The sequence below is a fragment of the Rana temporaria genome, chromosome 3 (genome assembly GCF_905171775.1).
Source record: "Rana temporaria chromosome 3, aRanTem1.1, whole genome shotgun sequence".
Lineage (NCBI taxonomy): Eukaryota > Metazoa > Chordata > Amphibia > Anura > Ranidae > Rana > Rana temporaria.
Window position 1 is genome coordinate 466910830 of NC_053491.1, and position 18290 is coordinate 466929119.

At 46.9% G+C, this 18290-nt stretch overlaps 1 protein-coding gene across 1 annotated transcript in view; it reads right to left on the reverse strand.

The window, feature by feature from the left end:
• LOC120933579 overlaps nt 1-17828 on the reverse strand; it is a 52286-nt gene extending 34458 nt beyond the window's left edge. Inside the window, exons 1-4 of the mRNA XM_040346864.1 lie at nt 17722-17828; nt 16199-16261; nt 12106-12215; nt 3676-3706 (exon numbers count right to left, since the gene is read on the reverse strand). Of these exons, the coding sequence (XP_040202798.1) occupies nt 3676-3706; nt 12106-12215; nt 16199-16208 (151 nt within the window). The 5' untranslated portion in view covers nt 16209-16261; nt 17722-17828. The remainder of the gene's footprint in view (nt 1-3675; nt 3707-12105; nt 12216-16198; nt 16262-17721) is intronic.
• Between the last annotated feature and the right edge of the window lie 462 nt (nt 17829-18290).

Sequence of the window (18290 nt, forward strand, 5' to 3'; positions counted from 1 at the left end):
CAGCAATTAGTATGTGGGCCCACACATACTTCAGGTCACACGCTCGATCTTATTTTCAGACAAGATCTGGAAATAAACGTCTTGGAAAATGAACCGTTGCCATGGACAGACCACGATGCAATTAAATTCATTATTTCCAAAATCCCCCCCTTAACAAAAACATCAAAACCAGTGACAACACACTGAACTAGATGTCAGAAGAAGCTCCACTCGGAACTCTTCAAAACCACATTAAGGAAAAAAATAAAGACAATCCAACCACACCAAACGGTCTCAGAAACTCTGAATGGCATAAATGCAGCCCTATTACAGTCAGCCGACTTAATAGCGCCGAAACGAAAAACCTGCATCCGGAAAAACACCTCTAGCTGGTTCAACAACCAGCTATCGTTACTGAAGCAAGAGCGCAGAAGGGCGGAAGCCGCCTGGAAAAGAAACGCTTCAGAAGGAAACCTCATCATCTACAAGGCTATAACAAGAAAATACCATAAAGAAATTTTCATAGCCAAGAAAAATTATTTTTCCAAGGCTATCAACAGCGCCCTAAACCACCCCCGCGAACTCTTCAAGGTGGTCACTCAGACCATGAATACCGTCTGTCTTGAAGCCCCCAATTCAGACACCCAAGAGTTCTGCAATGAATTATCGGATTACTTCATTAATAAAATTGAGGGAATCCGGGAAAGCATTCAACAAAACAATACCCCCCTCAACCCCCCTGCAATCATTCACATAATACCCACAGAAATTCACCACAATTAGGAAAGTTCACTCTAGAACCGATCTCCATCGATGCCACTAAAAATATCATCGGTACTTTGCGAAACAGCACAGCGCCAAATGATATCATTCCCACCAAACTGCTGAAGGAATGCGCCGACATCTTGGCACCTCCTATCACGCAGCTTATAAATCAGTCCTTCAAGGAAGGTATAGGGCCCTCCCAGTTGAAGGAGGGCATAATTCAACCCATCTTGAAACCCACCCTAGACCCCAAGGACCCACTTCATCGCCGTCCCATAACAGGCCTAAACGTCCTCTCCAAGATAATGGAGAAAGTAGTGGTACAACAGCTGCAACAGCATCTAGATACCCATAACCTACTTGACCCATTTCAATCGGGTTTCCGCCCCGGACACAGTACGGAAACAGCATTGCTCAAAATATGGGACGACGCTCTCGAGGCTGCAGACGAAGGAGAATCTTGTCTCCTGGTTCTACTGGACCTGAGCGCTGCCTTCGACACTGTAGACCACAAACTGTTACTGACTCGGTTAGCTGACATAGCCAAAGTCGCAGAAGGTGATTTACCTTGGTTCTCCTCTTTTTTGGAAAACCGATCACAAACCGTGAAATTGGGACCTTTCACCTCTGAGAAACGCACGGTATCGTACGGAGTCCCTCAAGGATCGCCTCTATCGCCAGTGCTGTTCAACATCTATCTTCGTCCTCTTTTTTAAATCATCAGCAGCCAAAAACTGCTTTATCACTCATATGCAGATGACACGCAACTGTATTTCCGCATTTGCAACAAAAAGGATCACCATCTCAATCTAGCGACATGCCTCTCTTCGATAGATAATTGGATGACAAAGAGTTATCTTAAACTCAACGGAGCGAAAACAGAACTTCTCCTGTTTCACGCCAAGCGTAGGAATCAACCTGCAACAACCTGGATACCTCCGCCCATTTTGGGCAAAATCATCACCCCTAGCGCCAAAGTCAAAAGTCTCGGGGTCATCTTCGACTCCTACATGACAATGGACGCACAAATAGGGTCAGTAGTCAGCGGATCTCACCATCTGCTGCGCCTACTACGCAAACTCACTCCTTTCATTCCGAAAGAAGACATATCGGCCGTGGTGGGAGCAATTGTAAACTCCAGATTGGATTATGCAAACGCCCTTTACCTCGGACTCCCAAAGTACCAAATCGCTCGTCTGCAAGTCGTTCAAAATACGACTGCCAGACTAGTGACTGGGAAAAAACCCTGGGAATCAATCTCCCCTTCACTGAGAGCCCTTCATTGGTTGCCAATTAAAGACAGAATTGTTTTTAAAGCACTCTGTCTAACGCATAGATGTATCCATGGGAATGCTCCCCATTATCTATGCGAAAAAATAAAAGCTCACAACTCCAATCGCGTTCTGCGATCCACCAACCAAAATTTGCTCCAAATACCAAAAGCCAATTACAAGTCCAAAGGAGAAAGAAGATTCGCGGTCCAGGGTCCCAGATTATGGAACGCTTTACCAACCAGCATTCGGTTGGAGGAAAATCACTTAGCGTTCATGAGTAAGATCAAAACTCATCTCTTTTGATATCAAAGGAGACAGGAACAACAAGCGCCCAGAGGCGATTTGGTTCGCATGTGCCGCGCTATATACGTTTTTCATTCATTTTTTCATTCATTCAAAGCGAGGTTACGTTCACCATGTTTTTCCATTGAAGCTCGCTTCATAACTAGCTTCTGGGTATGCGCGGGTGTAAAAACGTTGTTTTAAACGTCGTTTTTTGCTACACACGGTCAATTTCTGTGAAGTAAAAAAACGACGTTTTGAAAAACGACACATAAAATTGAAGCATGCTTCAATTTTTTTTTGTCGTTTTTCACAAGACATAAAACGATGTTTTCCCCCACACCCGGTCATTTAAAGTGACGTTTTTAAAAACGTTGTTTTTTTTCATCACATAAAGTGATGGTGTGTACGCGGCATAACACAGGCTGTCCCCCTTCAGTCTATTATGAATGCTGCTGCTAGACTAATACACCTCACTAACCAATCCGTGACTGCTGCTCCTCTCTGCCAATCAGGGTTGCCAACCTCCTGCAGCATTTTATACTGACAAAACATGGAAAATTTACTGGCGGAGCACATTTATTTACTGACAACCTGAGAAATTACAGAACTCCTATTGAAAACTAACACAGCAAATATTTGAACAGTATAAACATGATATGGAAACACTGACAATACCTATAACAAAGTAATTTGCTTGATTTACACTTAAAAAGTGTAAAGTGTAAAGAAAATTATCAGCCCCTATGATTTACTGGCAGTTGTAAAAAAAAAAAAACACAGATTTTTACAAACTGTCAGTAAATTTACTGGTGGTTGGCTCCCCTGCTGCCAATCCCTTCACTGGCTACCCCCACCTCACTGTATAAAATTCGAAATACTAACCACAACATACAAAGCCACCCACAACATCGCCCCAAGCTACATCACCAACCTCATCTGCATATATCACCCAAATCGTTCCCTTCGCTCCTCCCAGGACCTCCTGCTCTCTGGCTCCCTTGTTTCCTCCTCCCATGATCGCCTCCATGACTTCCCCAGAGCCTCTCCCATTCTCTGGAACTCCCTGCCCCGGTACATCCATCAGCTCCCACCCTGTCTGTCTTTAGGCGATCCTTGAAAACTCACTTATTTAGGGAAGCCTACCCACTTCCTCCACCTAAGAACTGTACCCAAGTCACCTCCATCAGATCATCCCCTACAGCTATTACCTTTTTGTACCACCTCCTCCTCCCTTTAGATTGTAAGCTCCATGAGCAGAGCCCTCCTATTCCTTCTGTATTGTAATTGTACTGTCACCCTTTATAGTGTTGCACTGCGAAAACTGTTGGCGCAATATAAGTCCTGTATTATAATAATAATAATGTGCTCCTACCTCTATAATCATGCAATACAGCAATGTTTTCCTGTAAAAAAAAAAAAAAAGGATTAAGTCAAATTTGTTATAACTAAAACTGTTTTACACTGCAATGCTCTTTATAACTGGTTATTAGATGAGTGACCTGAGACTAAGAAAGGTGTATCAAAATGAAGTCCCAGATAAGTATACTACTAATGGCGGTGATTAGCGACTTATAATGGGACTGCGATAGTGCGGCAGACACTCTGACACTAAATGACGCTGAGGGGAACTGCCTCTCTGACATTAATACAGAGATCAGTGATAATATTATACACTGTCACTGTACTGTACTAATAACACTGACCTGGGTTAACATTTAGGGAGATCAAGGGGTTAAATATATGCCTAAACTATGTGTAATGTGTGCTGCTTTTATTACTAGATCTCTAAGTTTCCAATCCCTGCTTTGCAGAGATGAGAAGCATAGAGATCGTTCTCTCTGTACAGAGCTCCGAGAGGCATAACAGCCAAGATATCCGCCCAAGCAATGTTGTCTTGTTGCTGGGTTTACCTGCCTTTGGCGCCCATGTGCCTGCCCCAGATGTTATTTGGGCAGATATTGTTAGGACCTGGGCTTGAACCTGGGACCTCTGGTGCGTCTGGTTGTGTCTCTGCTTGCTGAGCCACCTGGAATGCTGGACAGTTCCTTAGACAATTCCTTGAATGATCTTGTCTTGAATCTTGTTTGCCTTGTTGATCGGAGAGTTCGATTGGGGGTGTAATGCTTTATTTTCTCGCACAAGTATTGAGGAGCGTTTCCTTGTGCGCACTTGTGGGTAAGACAGAGGGTCTTGAATGTGACCCGATCCTTTACAGTTAGCCAATGAAGGGGTGATGGATTCCCAGGGTTTTTTCCCCGTTACCAGTCTAGCTGCCGGGTTCTGGATGACTTGTAGACGCGATATCTGATATTTAGGTAGTCCAATATAGAGGGAGTTTGCGTAGTCGAGCCGGGAATTGATGATAGTTCCAACAACTACTGATATGTCTTCTTCTGGGATGAAGGGGATGAGTCTACGCAGCAGTCGGAGGAGATGGTAGGATCCGCTGACTACTGATCCTATTTGTGCATCCATCGACATTTCAGAATCGAAGATGACTCAGAGACTTTTGACTTTGGTGCTTGGGGTGATCAACTGTCCGAGGATGGTGGGTGGTGTCCATGAAGTCTCAGCTTTTGTCTTTCGGTTTGCGTGGAGGAGAAGGAGTTCTGTGTTGGATCCATTGAGTTTGAGGGAGCTCTTGGTCATCCAATCATCGATCAATGCGAGGCATTTTTCAAGACCGTTATATTTGTCTTTTTTCCCGGTGATGCGAAAGTAGAGTTGAGTATCGTCGGCGTATGAGTGGTAGCAGAGGTCCTGTTTGATGATTTTGAGGAGTAGGCGGAGGTAGATGTTGAATAGCACGGGTGACAGGGCCAGGGGTGATCCTTGAGGGACTCCGCAAGAAATTGCATGAGTTTCAGAGGTGAAGGCTCCTAGTTTCACTGTCTGGGATCGATTTTCTAGGAAAGATGCAAACCAAGGTAGATCTGCGTCTGTGACTCCTGCTACTTCTTTATCGCGAATGAGTAGAGTTTTGTGGTCTACAGTGTCGCACTGAGATCCAGCAGCACCAGGAGACATGACTCTCCGTCATCTGCTGCTTCGAGGGCATCATCCCATATTTTGAGAAGTGCTGTTTCAGTGCCATGGCCATGGCCTGGGTGGAAACCTGATTGGAGTGGGTCCAAGAGTTTGATGAAAATGATTGGTTTACGAGATGTGTTATGGTGGGTGCCACAATAACGGCACATTCTTTCAGGAGTTTTGTAGAAATTATGTAAAGTGCTGTCTCTGAGGCTTTTTATGATGTTTTTGGTGGTGGTGATCGGCATCAGCACAAAATTTGTCGGTTGTATAATGTTTGTATTGTCTTCCTCTTCTTGCTGTGGCCAAGTGAGGTTGGTTGTTTTTTTCTGTTGAATTATTTCCCGAATGTTTTCAATTCTGTAGATAAAAAAATCTGAAAGCTCATTACATAATTCTTGAGTTTCATTTGCTGGAGGTTCTAGGCAGGTGGGGTTCATAGTCTGAGCGACTAATTTGAAGAGTTCACGGGGACGGTTTATGGCTTTTGAGATGGTGTTTGAGAAATGTTATTTTTTTGCTTTGAATATTGCTTTGTGGTATTTATTAGTGAGTGCTTTGTAGTTTACGTGGTTTTCCATTGTGAGATTTCTTCTCCAGGCTCCTTCAGCTCTTCTACGTTCTTGCTTCAGTAAAGTAAGCGTGTCATTGAACCAGCCTGAATTGTTTTTCCGGATGGGTGCTCTACGTTTTGGAGCGACTGTGTCTGCTGTTTGTAGTAATGCTTTGTTTAAGGAGTTGGGTGTTTGATCCGTTGATTGATTTTGCTTTAGCATTCCTATGTTTTTCGATAGTGTGATTTTGATAGTGATCAAGCGGTGGAACTGCCACTATGATTGTTCTCATGGTGTGCAGAATCACCGGCTGAAAAGAAGGATATCTGAATGATGCCTGTAGCTGCACCCATCATTCAGATATCCCCACCTCAATACCAGGACGTAATATGACGGCGTGCGGTATTGAGGTGGTTAAATAAACGGGCTGAAAATTGCAAAGCACTGAGTCACACAGGAATCACATTCAGGTGTGAACCGGACCTTTAAGTGCATTAGATCCTTCATCTTGATTAGAGTTCATCTTTGCAAAAAGTGTTTTTTTTTTTTAGGTTTCTTATTGTTTATTAACCGTTTCCCAACAATTATACACACATATGCGGCCTCACGGAAATGGGTCTTTTTCCGTGGGGCCGCATATATGTGTATCTCTCTTTGTGCTGGGAAAGAACCACAGAGCACACTCCCAGCATAGAGACTAGGCTCTCACCAACAGCCCCTGGTCTACCAACAATTGGGACCTGAGATTCCCGATTCTGGGTCACCTGATCACTGTGGTAGCCTCTGATTAGCTATCACAGTGGTCATTCCGTGTGAGCCTGCCCCTGTGTTTACTTCCTCTTCTAAAGGAAGAGAAAGATACATTGTAACAGAGAGGAAGATATAAAGAAACAATAGTGTGTAGGAAAAAAAATGTAATTAAAAATAAAGCATAAAAAAATTAACAAAAAATAACAAGGTTTGCCAGGGTAATGCCCTGTACACACGATTGTAATTTCCGACGGGCTAAACTCCGATGTCATTTTCCTATGGAATTCCTTTCAAGCTGTCTTGCATACACACTGTCATGCCAAATTTCGGCCGTCCAAAATGCGGTGACGTACAACAGTATGACGAGCCAAGAAAAATGAAGTTCAATGCTTCCGAGCATCTGTCGACTTGATTCTTAGCATGCCTGTTTTTTTCTTCGTCGGAGTTCCACACGAACGATGGAATTTCCATCGGAAAAAAAGAGAACATATTCTCTTCCTAAATTCCGACGCAAAAAAGTCAGATGGGGACCATACATGGTTGGAATATCCGATGAATAAATTCCGTCTGACTTTTTCCATCGGAAATTCCGATCGTGTGTACAAGGCATTAGTGTTTTCGGTTCAAGGTCTGGGTCAAAGATCAAGGTTAGCATATTTTGGGTAAAAAAATAAATGTAAATTAGTGTCAGTGTGTTTCAGGCAGGATAAAAAAAAATGCCATTGTTTTTTGTGGGCTGTACTAAACAACAACTAACATACACATATGTCATTTTGCTGAGATTGTCAGGAGCAGGAGAACTTATTTGGGGTTGTTCTTAGGTGGTAAATTATGGTAATTGCAAGAAATATACAGCTAAATAATTTTTTTTTTTTTTACTATTTTAGGCCAGTTTTCCTTTGATAATAAAAACAAAATCAGAAGATATCCATAACTATTTATCACCCAAAAAAATAACAATTTGTCCTAAAAAAACAAGGTATAATCCACCTGGATGCACAAGGTGGTTGCGATAATATTGTAGCAGTACCCCAAAGGGGCTGCTCAGAATGGTGGTTTGTCTGTCACCCTGCCAGCCCTGCATTCACTCTCAGGCACGCAACTGATCCCAGTTAGCCCTCTCAGGCCCTGCCAGCCCTCCGTCTGCAGCTGCCTCTCTCCACTGCCCTTCCACCACAATCCACACTTATTGTTCTGCACCCATCTCAGACTGCAAGCTCCCAGTCCTCTCAGGCGTGCCTCCCCAGTCCTCCTGACTGTGCCTCACACACCAGCCCTCCAGGCTGCGACCAACTGTCCTCCCTGGAGTCTCTTAGCAGTGCTCTCTCCAACTGTCCTTTCTTTGCTCTCTCTTGTGCCTCCTGTCCAGGACCTTTTCATGTGTTCCTGAAGGTGGTCCCGACAGCACCCTTCTCCCAGGCCCAAGGTCACTCCCTCCCCCAGACTGGGGAGCTCCCTCAAAGGCCCCAACAGCCTCCGCACCCTCTCACTCCAGCTCTTCCACCTGAAAACTCCTCCCCAACTGGGCTGACCCTGGGTATTTAAGGAGGCCTGCCTCCTGCCAATCCAGATTGGAGATTGGTCAGGGCTCCTCAAACACCCCATGTGGCTTCACCTCCCCACCTCTCTTTTCAGACAGCACTGGAAATAAATGGGAGGTCCTGATGACACCACCTGTGAGTCACCCAGCCCTACCCTGAGCCACTCCCAGCCCAGAATGAAAACAAAAAGGCCTAGTAACCAGCTAGGCCTGCTTATCCTCTCTAGCACACTACTAGAGGGTGCTACAATATGTATGGTTTTACACTGTCAGGGAAGGTTCCCCCTGCTGGTGTTACTGCTATGTTATCCTTGGGCTGCAGTACTGGCGTCCACCAGCGGGGCGTTCTTGGCAGTATGGAGCATACAGCCCTTCCTGCGTTCAGGTGTGACCTGAATGCAATCAGCACGCCTCTATAAATACCCGGCGTGTGTAATCACTCCTCGCCCTGGTATCGTCATACCTCCTGGACCTGAGCTTGTATTTGACCCTGATTTCTGGACCTGATCCTGATCCTGATCCTGATCCTTGATCCCTGCCTGGACTTGTCCTCCCTGTGTCCTGATTCCTGTTCCCTCTTGGATTCCTGCCCCGCAGCCTGTCCATCCATCCGCTCCCTGATCCGCTGTGTTCCCATCCTCACCCATCTGCTGACTTCCCCTGTGTATGACCTCGGCCTGGCTTCGTTTATGAATACGGTATTTCCCCTGATTGTATATGCTATTTTGTTACGCACTGGTTGTCTTCATTTATTTGTTAATAAACACCTTTTAACTTCACCGCATACATTGTGGGTCTCCTCTGTGCAGTCACACAGTACTGGTCTACTATACTCTCCTGACAGTATACCAGGGCCCTCCCTGACCAGACGTGCCTGCATTGAGGAACCATCTTGTTGCGGTGCGTTTTTTGAAGATGGATTTCAATGAAATCACTTACTTTTCTCTGCTGGCAGAGGAGGATGAGGAGTATTGTCGCCAGGTTTTTGAGGGATGGACAAGTGACCAGCTGATGGAAACCATCCGATCAGCCCATTCCATGGTGGATCAGGGTTATATGTCTTATGATGATGTTCAGGCATTAATCCAGTTATGTGTTAAACCGGCCCTGTCGTTCATCCCAGATGGTAGTGATGATTTCTCTCCTCCCTTCAGTCGTGACCAAGTTGAATCCCTGGTGTGGTTATTAGAGGATGATCCAGTTTCTTTTGATGAACATTATTCCTCTTGTTCCCAGCAGAAGTTGTCTGAATGCATTAGTTCAGTGCAGTCTCTGATTAGACAAGGTGTGTGTGAACCTGCTTTTGTTCAGCCTGTGCTGCAGGCATGGTCAGATCTCCTGATTTCTGCCAAACCACCTGTTTCCAGCCCTGCCATTAACCACTCACCTTCCCAAAGATCCATCTGTCCATCACCTATGGCAACCCCAGCCCAGATAATTCCGCATCCTACCAAATATTACTACCCAGTTTCTACTAATTGTACCTATCCTGCCTTTAATCCACCTGTTTCCAGCCCTGCCATTAACCACTCACCTTCCAAAGATCCATCTGTCCATCACCAATGGCAACCCAGTCGAAGCTCAGTATACACTGCTTCCCACCAGATACCAATATCCAGTCTCTGTTCCCTGTACTATCCTGCATACAACCCACCTGTCTCTTCTCAGCCGCCTACTAACCCACAAAAACTTCCTCCAGCTACTGTTCCCTCTACTCTGCCATATCCCAATCCTCCTTTCCAGTCTGCTGCACCCCTTACCTACAGAGCTTCTGTGGCTAAGCCCAAGAAAAAACGAAAGTTTTTCCCAACCAAGATGATCCTGCCAGTAACCCAACTGTCTCCACACCAACCAACCTGCTCCAGTCTGCTTGCATGCCAGCTGAACCTGATTCTGCCAAACCTCTACCTGCTATGGGCGGCCAGTTTGCCAGCCTGATCCAGTTTGCCAGCCTGAAGTTGCTGTGCCAGTTTGCCAGCCTGAAGTTGCTGTGCCAGTTTGCCAGCCTGAAGTTGCTGTGCCAGTTTGCCAGCCTGAAGTTGCTGTGCCAGTTTGCCAGCCTGAAGTTGCTGTGCCAGTTTGCCAGCCTGAAGTTGCTGTGCCAGTTTGCCAGCCTGAAGTTTCAGTCCCATCTGCCCTGCCTGTTTCAGTCCCATCTGCCCTGCCTGTTTCAGTCCCTCTGTCCTGCCTGTTTCAGTGCCATCTGCTTGCCCAGTCTGAGGTGTCCCTGCCCGCTACCCAGCTCGATGACCCGGAGTTTGCTGCCAGCTCGACGACCCGGAGCCTGCTGCCCAGCTCGACGACCCGGAGCCTGCTGCCCAGCTCGACGACCCGGAGCTTGCTTGCCCAGCTCGACGACCCGGAGCCTGCTGCCCAGCTCGACGACCCGGAGCCTGTTGGCCCAGCTCGACGACCCGGAGCCTGCTGCCCAGCTCGACGACCCGGAGCCTGCTGCCCAGCTCGACGACCCGGAGTTTGCTGCCCAGCTCGACGACCTGGAGTTTGCTGCCCAGCTCGACGACCCGGAGCCTGCTGCCCAGCTCGACGACCCGGAGCCTGCTGCCAGCTCGACGACCCGGAGCCTGCTGCCCAGCTCGACGACCCGGAGCCTGCTGCCCAGCTCGACGACCCGGAGCCTGCTGCCCAGCTCGACGACCCGGAGCTTGCTGCCCAGCTCGACGACCCGAGTCTGCTGCCCAGCTTGATTTGCCCCTATCTGCATCCCAGCTTGATGTACTTTTTGCCCAACTTAAGATTTCTGTACCCGCTGCCCAGCTTGAGCTGCGTTTTGCCCTGTTAAAAGTCATGGACTTTCATCCGGCCCAACCTGATGTGACTTTATCTGCTGCCCAGCTTGACACCACGGACTTTCCCCAGCAACATCTAATTGGAGCGTCCGGAGGCCGCTCCTTTGGGGGGGGGGGGTACTGTCAGGGAAGGTTCCCCCTGCTGGTGTTACTGCTATGTTATCCTTGGGCTGCAGTACTGGCGTCCACCAGCGGGGCGTTCTTGGCAGTATGGAGCATACAGCCCTTCCTGCGTTCAGGTGTGACCTGAATGCAATCAGCACGCCTCTATAAATACCCGGCGTGTGTAATCACTCCTCGCCCTGGTATCGTCATACCTCCTGGACCTGAGCTTGTATTTGACCCTGATTTCTGGACCTGATCCTGATCCTTGATCCCTGCCTGGACTTGTCCTCCCTGTGTCCTGATTCCTGTTCCCTCTTGGATTCCTGCCCCGCAGCCTGTCCATCCATCCGCTCCCTGATCCGCTGTGTTCCCATCCTCACCCATCTGCTGACTTCCCCTGTGTATGATTTTGGCCTGGCTTCGTTTATGAATACGGTATTTCCCCTGATTGTATATGCTATTTTGTTACGCACTGGTTGTCTTCATTTATTTGTTAATAAACACCTTTTAACTTCACCGCATACATTGTGGGTCTCCTCTGTGCAGTCACACAGTACTGGTCTACTATACTCTCCTGACATACACACACTGCACAGAGTCCTGACCTCAACCTGATAGAACACTTTTGGGATGTATTAGAGTGGAGGCTGCGAGCCAGGCCTTGTCGTCCAACATCGGTGCCTCACCTCACAAATGCACTTCTGGAAGAATGGTCAAACATTCCCATAGACACACTCCTAAACCTTGTGGACAGCCTTCCCAGAAGAGTTGAAGCTGTTCTAGCTGCAAAGGGAGTGCCAACTCAATATTGAACCCTACGGACTAAGACACCATTAAAGTTTATGTGCATTTAAAGGCAGGTGTCCCAATACTTTTGACAATATAGTGTATTTGCCTGGAGTTCCTATTGATGGAATGGAAGACAATGGTATTTAAGAATAGAAATCTGAGCGGTTAGCGGCTCAGAGCTTGACCTTGCCCAGGAGGCGGCTTCTCCCAGGTCTATGTCTCCTCACCTGTCCCAGAGGTACCCCAGTGGTGGGTTTAGGAAGCTGCTCTGTGGTGAGTGGGTTCTTCGGTTGAGGTTGAGTTTGTATAGGAGCTAAATTGCAAAGTTCTGACTGTTCTGTGAAAAAAAAAACATGGAATATAAGATATGGTATAAATAGTACTGTATTCTGTCTATACAAAATGGTTAGGTTATACACATCAAGGCTTGTCGGGTTCCATACATGACTTTTTGTTTGGAAACCATCTGTCATGGTAGTAGCCAGAGGGAAGCCAAGTCATCAAAGAAAATCAGAAACTGTAAGAGCGCAATAGAAGATAGGCCATGGGAACTGGATGTAACAGCACTGGTGAACGGAGTGAACCACAACTGCGGTTAGCAAGGATTTCAATGCGCTTCTTTATGTGACAACTCAGTATTGGGCCCTAGGCGTCACTCCTGGCAAACAGGAGTTTCGGGGATCTCTACATCATCACATAAAGAAAGGCGTTGAGCTACTAAGGATGGATGCATTACCACATGCGACCAGAGCTCAAGGTCAATATTCCAATACAAAAATATATGGTTTTGGCCTGGATCAACCGATAAATTAAGGTAATAATGTAACTATAAATAATTCAATGAGTTAATTATTCCAATACACCTCTATATGCAAGTGATTATCAGTTAGGGACCCCAGGCGTTACTCCACACAAACAGGAGTTTGGGGGTTCTCTACATCATATCACTTTGATCATATAGGGATGTATTAGGCCACTAAGGGAGATGCTATGAAATAGCATCAACCCCTAGCATAGAAAAGTTAGAGCGAACATGTTCAAATTATTAGGACAAGGCCTATAAGGATTTGTACTTATGTCAAGCTCGTAGTAAATAGGAGTTGTAGTGACAACTAGTACTTGCGTATGAGAGGCAATATAACTTGGGTAATAGTAGCTGCATATAAAAGGCAATATAGCTCAAGTTATTATAGTTGCATATATGAGGTGAATATAGCACACGTAATAGTAGTTGCATATGAGAGGCAATATAGCTCAGGTAATTATAATTACATATATGAGGTAAATATTGCTCTAGTAATTTGAGGGTAACTGACCCTTTAAGGTACTCCTTAGCAAACAGTCCTTAGCACAGCAGTATCTCCCAAATGGTATGTTGATATCCACACGGCATATTTAGTAACACAATTGTATTAGATCAGGGGTGTCCACACTTTTTTCAAAGAGGGCCAGATTTGATGAAGTGAACATGCGTAAGGGCCGACCATTTTTCTGACATTCTTTAAACCATTGAGATTTGGTCTAAGTGTGTTTGCCCGAGCACTAATACACGGCCCAACAACAATTCTGCATTTGTGGCTGTGTGTGGTGAAGAGATGAGCTTGGGCGTGTTATTTGAATATACCAAATTTATTAGCATATAACACGCACCTTCACTTTAGGAGGGAAGTTTCAGGGCAAAAAAAAAATGTAAATAAAGAACTGTGCAGCAAAATAAGGGTCATTGCCCATCAATGCAGCCCAATCAGTGCCATGAATGCAAATGCAGCCTCGCCATTGCCATGAATGCAGCCTCTCCAATGCCATGAATAAAGCCTGATTATTGCCCATCTGCAGCCTCGAAGGGGAGGGGGGGGGGTGCGGCGGGACTAGTGCTAACAGATTACATACAGGAGAATCTCCTGCTTACACAGCAGCCTCTTTAATACAATGTCCCGCCTCCTATGATAGACAGAGAAGTCGTCCAATGGCAGCCCAGGAGACGAGACTTCCTATCACAGATTCCGCAGAGTAAACGGGAGATTCTCCTGTATGTAATTTGACAGCACTCGTTCCCCGCCCCTTCCTGTCCCCTCCGAGGCAGCACCGATAAATACAGTATATAGCCGAATTACCAGAGGGGCCACATTAAACTGGAACGGGGGCTGCAATTGGCCCTCGGGCCAGACTTTGGACATGCCTGTATTAGATGGAACACTAGCAGTAGATCTTCTTATAGGACTACATGTGATACAATGGCTACTTATCCGTTTGTAGGCTTCAATGCAGCAGATAGGGATTGCGTGGTGTAGGGTGTTCAGCAAAGGCCTCAAGGTTGTCCGCAGCAATGCTCTGTGTTGTAGTAGGTGCAATAGCACTAAAGTGGTAGTTGTTGCCTGGAACAATGTTGCAGCATGGACGCAGTGAGGGTCTGTTGCTAGCTGGCCATAATGTTGCCTCTATTGTAGCGTGGCCGGAAGGGCTGACAATTATAGAACAAAGTTTCTATTTAAAATGAATGCCTTTATAGGCAGTGAAAAGGTGCAGTGCATTAGCACTGATTCAAGCAAAGTAGCGGCACACTTCCGCGTTCCAGCCTGGAAGTAGCGGCACACTTCCGCGTTCCAGCCTGGAAGTAGCGGCGCACTTCCGCGTTCCAGGCTGGAACGCACGTGGCGCCGGGCAATGACGTCATCGCACGAAGCGCCGTATGCATTCCAGCATGGAACGCATTACGGCGCTGAAAGCGCCTGTCATTACAGAAAGTAACAGGCGCGCGGAGAGCCTGTTACACTGGATGCCTACAGATTGCTTCAAGGACTGGTCACCGGTCTCTAGCCGAAGGTAACTGCTGGATGTGCGGATACACACGAATTGCGGTGGACACCTGCAGCTCCAGTCAGCCTGTTATTTATTTGGCTGAGGGGCCTCAGATGCTCGTACACACCTGTGATTCCAGCCGCAGGATGTCCCTAATCGCAGGTGTGATTGGGAACCAAGACACAGCAGGATTTGAGTAAGAGGCAAATGGTAAAGGCACACACAAAAAAAGTACAGTGGAACCTCGGATTGCGAGGAACGCGGTTAACGAGCGTTTCGCAATACCAGCACTGTATGTTTAAAAATCCTGACTTGGGGCTGATCGGAGCCGTTCGGAAGTGCTCAGAAATACACCATTCCAGAGCCTTTCCGAAGGTTTTCCGAGTTCAGCCGAGCTGTCCTCGGGCATTTCCGGGGGTTTCAGAGGCTCTACGGCCACATGCGGTATTGCATGCCATTGGAGTCAATGCGGAACTAATTATTTTCGTTTACATTGACTTCTATGGGGAAACTCACTTTGATATGCGAGTAGTTTGGATTACGAGCATTCTCCTGGAACGAATTATGCTTGTAATCCAAGATTCCACTGTATTTTAGATGCTTACTAGCAGTGTTTTTCTTTTCTGCTAATTTTTTATTCACTTGCAATGTACCACTGACCTTGCTAGCAACTACTTTAACCACTTGAGGACCGCCGCACGACGATATACGTCGACAAAATGGCACGGCTGTGCACAAGGGCGTACATGTACGTCCCCTTTAAGATCCCAGCCATTGGTCGCGACCCGGTCCTCTTCTCCATGACCGTCCCCGCGGGAACAGCGGACCCGATCGCCGCCAGTGTCCCGTGATCGGGTCACAGAGAGGAAGAACAGGGAGAGGTAAGTGTAAACAAACCTCTCCCTGTGCTTCCTAGTGAGCCTGTCACTGATAGTCTGTTCCCTGTCAAAGCATGCCCTCCATTGGCAATCAATCCATTCATAAAATGTTACAGCAATGTCCCACGGCATGGATATAAATAAAATGATCAAATATTGTTGACGATTGTTTGTTACAATGTAAAAATGATGCTGACTTTATAGGCCCCTTTCACATGGCTGTTCCGATTAGGTTGGCCTTTCAGTTTTTCAGGCTGGCCTGATTGGAAGGTTCGTGCAACCCTATGGACAGGTGGGTGTAAATGGACTTGTGTATGTACACTCGCTTACCTCTGATCAGATCTTTAAAACAAAAAAAAAATGGAAGAGGTCGGCAGCCTTTTCTGTTTTGGCGGACAGGATCGGAGGTAGGTGGATGTAAACAGGCAGGGGAGTCCCTGTGCACCCGGCTGAATATAGAGCAGAGCGGGTTGTGTCCGTGTCTACTTGGTATAAACTGAGTGGGCACAGATGTGACATCTGACCAGCTCTGCTCTGATCAGCAGGATTAGCTCACAGATCTCCTGCTGATCAGAATGGAATGTGCCCCATGTGAAAGAGGCCTAAGTCAGACCATTCAAATACACTGTTGCTTTGCACTTACCTAAAGACATGTTTGGACTCCGGGTCAAAGAAGGGATGCCTGGATTTAAACCCCTGGGTGCTCCTAAAATGAAAAATAGAAATGTACTGTACTTTGTCTTTTGTCATGTGATAAAAAAAATAGGCAAATAGAAACATTTTAACAGGGAAATTTTACCTCACCTCCAGCCCCGGTGTCAGAGCGTGACAGGGTGTCCCGACAGGATGTAGGGGGAAATCTCCCCAGTGGGTACAAATAACTGAAAATTGAATATCAGATACGTAAAGTGGTAGTAAACTCTGTACTACCACTTGTACCTACAGGTAAGCCTATAATAAGTAGACATGTGCACACTGAAATATTTGGTTTCGGAATTTCGTTTTTGTCTGAAACTTTTATTTATTTATTTAGTTACTCCCGAAATTCGTTATTTATTTAGTTTTTCGTTGGAAATTGCATTCATCTCGCCCACCACTCTCTCTCTCATTCCTTTCTCTCCTGCCCCTCTCTCCCCCACCCCCCTCTCTCTCTCTCATTCCTTTCTCTCCTGCCTCTCTCTCTCCTACCCCCTCTCTCTCTCATTCCTTTCTCTCCTGCCCTCTCTCTCCCACCCCCCTCTCTCTCTCCCACCCCCCCTTTCTCTCTCTCACCCCCTCTCTCTCTCCCACTCCCCCTCTCTCTCATTCTTTTCTCTCCTGCCCCTCTCTCCCCCACCCCCTCTCTCTCATTCCTTTCTCTCCTGCCCCTCTCTTTCCCACCCCCTCTCTCTCTCTCTCTCCCCCACTCCCTCCCTCTCTCTCTCATTCCTTTCTCTTGTGCCCCTCTCTCTCCTGCCCCTCTCTCTTTCCTTTCTCTCCTGCCCCTCTCTCTCCCACCCCCTCTCTCTCTCCCACTCCCTCTCTCTCTCATTCATTTCTCTCCTGCCCCTCTCTCTCCCACCCTCTCTCTCTCTCATTCCTTTCTCTCCTGCCCCTCTCTTTCCTACCCCCCTCTCTCTCCTTCACCCCCTCTCTCATTCCTTTCTCTCCCACTCCCCCTCTCTCTCGCCCACCACTCTTTCATTCCTTTCTCTCCTGCCCCTCTCTCTCCCACCCCCTCTCCCTCTCCCACTCCCCTCTCCCTCTCCCACTCCCCTCTCTCTCGCCCACCACTCTCTCTCTCATTCCTTTTTCTCCTGCCCCTCTCTTTTCCACCCCTTTCTCTCCTGCCCCTCTCTCTCCCACTCCCCCTCTCTCTCGCCCACCACTCTCTCTCTTATTCCTTTCTTTCCTGCCCCTCTCTCTCCCACTCCCCCTCTCTCTTTCATTCCTTTCTCTCTTGCCCTTCTCTCTCCCACTCCCCCTCTCTCTCTCCCACTCCCATTATCTCTCCCACTCCCCCTCGCTCTCTCTCCCACTCCCCCTCTCTCTCGCCCACCACTCTCTCTCATTCCTTTCTCTCCTGCCCCTATCTCTCCCACCCTCTCTCTCAACATAGGAGGGGGAGGGGGGTGCCCAATTTTAGTCTAGCCTAGGGCATCACAAAAACAAAAATACACCACTGACCCAAACACCCGTGACCAGATGCCGATCCTCCTTTCAGAGAACCGTGTTGACTTTGTTGTGAATAGTAGGGGTGTGTGCGGTCAGGACTCCTGTTACACCTGTGGGAATTGTCTACATGGGAACAAAGACAGCTTGATCAACCAACCCCCATCCTACATTGTTTTTCATTGTTACCTTGTCATACTAGATCCCATCAGTGTTGGCTACAATATCCCCACACAGAGTTTGTTTGACACATGGACTAGAACACTTCTTGTATTATTTTATTAGTCACAGGATTATATTTATTTATTTAAATTCACAAACTGACACCATTTCAATAACATTTGGTATAAATTATCACGGTATAATAGGATTGCATCCAAAATAGCAATAACTGAATATAGAGGGTTATTCACAAAAGGCAAATCCACTTTGCACTACAAGTGCAAAGTGCACTTGAAATTGCACTGAAAGTGCACTTGGGTGTGCAGTCGCTGTAGATCCGAGGGGGACATGCAAGGAAAATAAAAAAACAGCATTTTAGCTTGCACATGATTGGATGATGAAATCAGCAGAGCTTCCCCTCA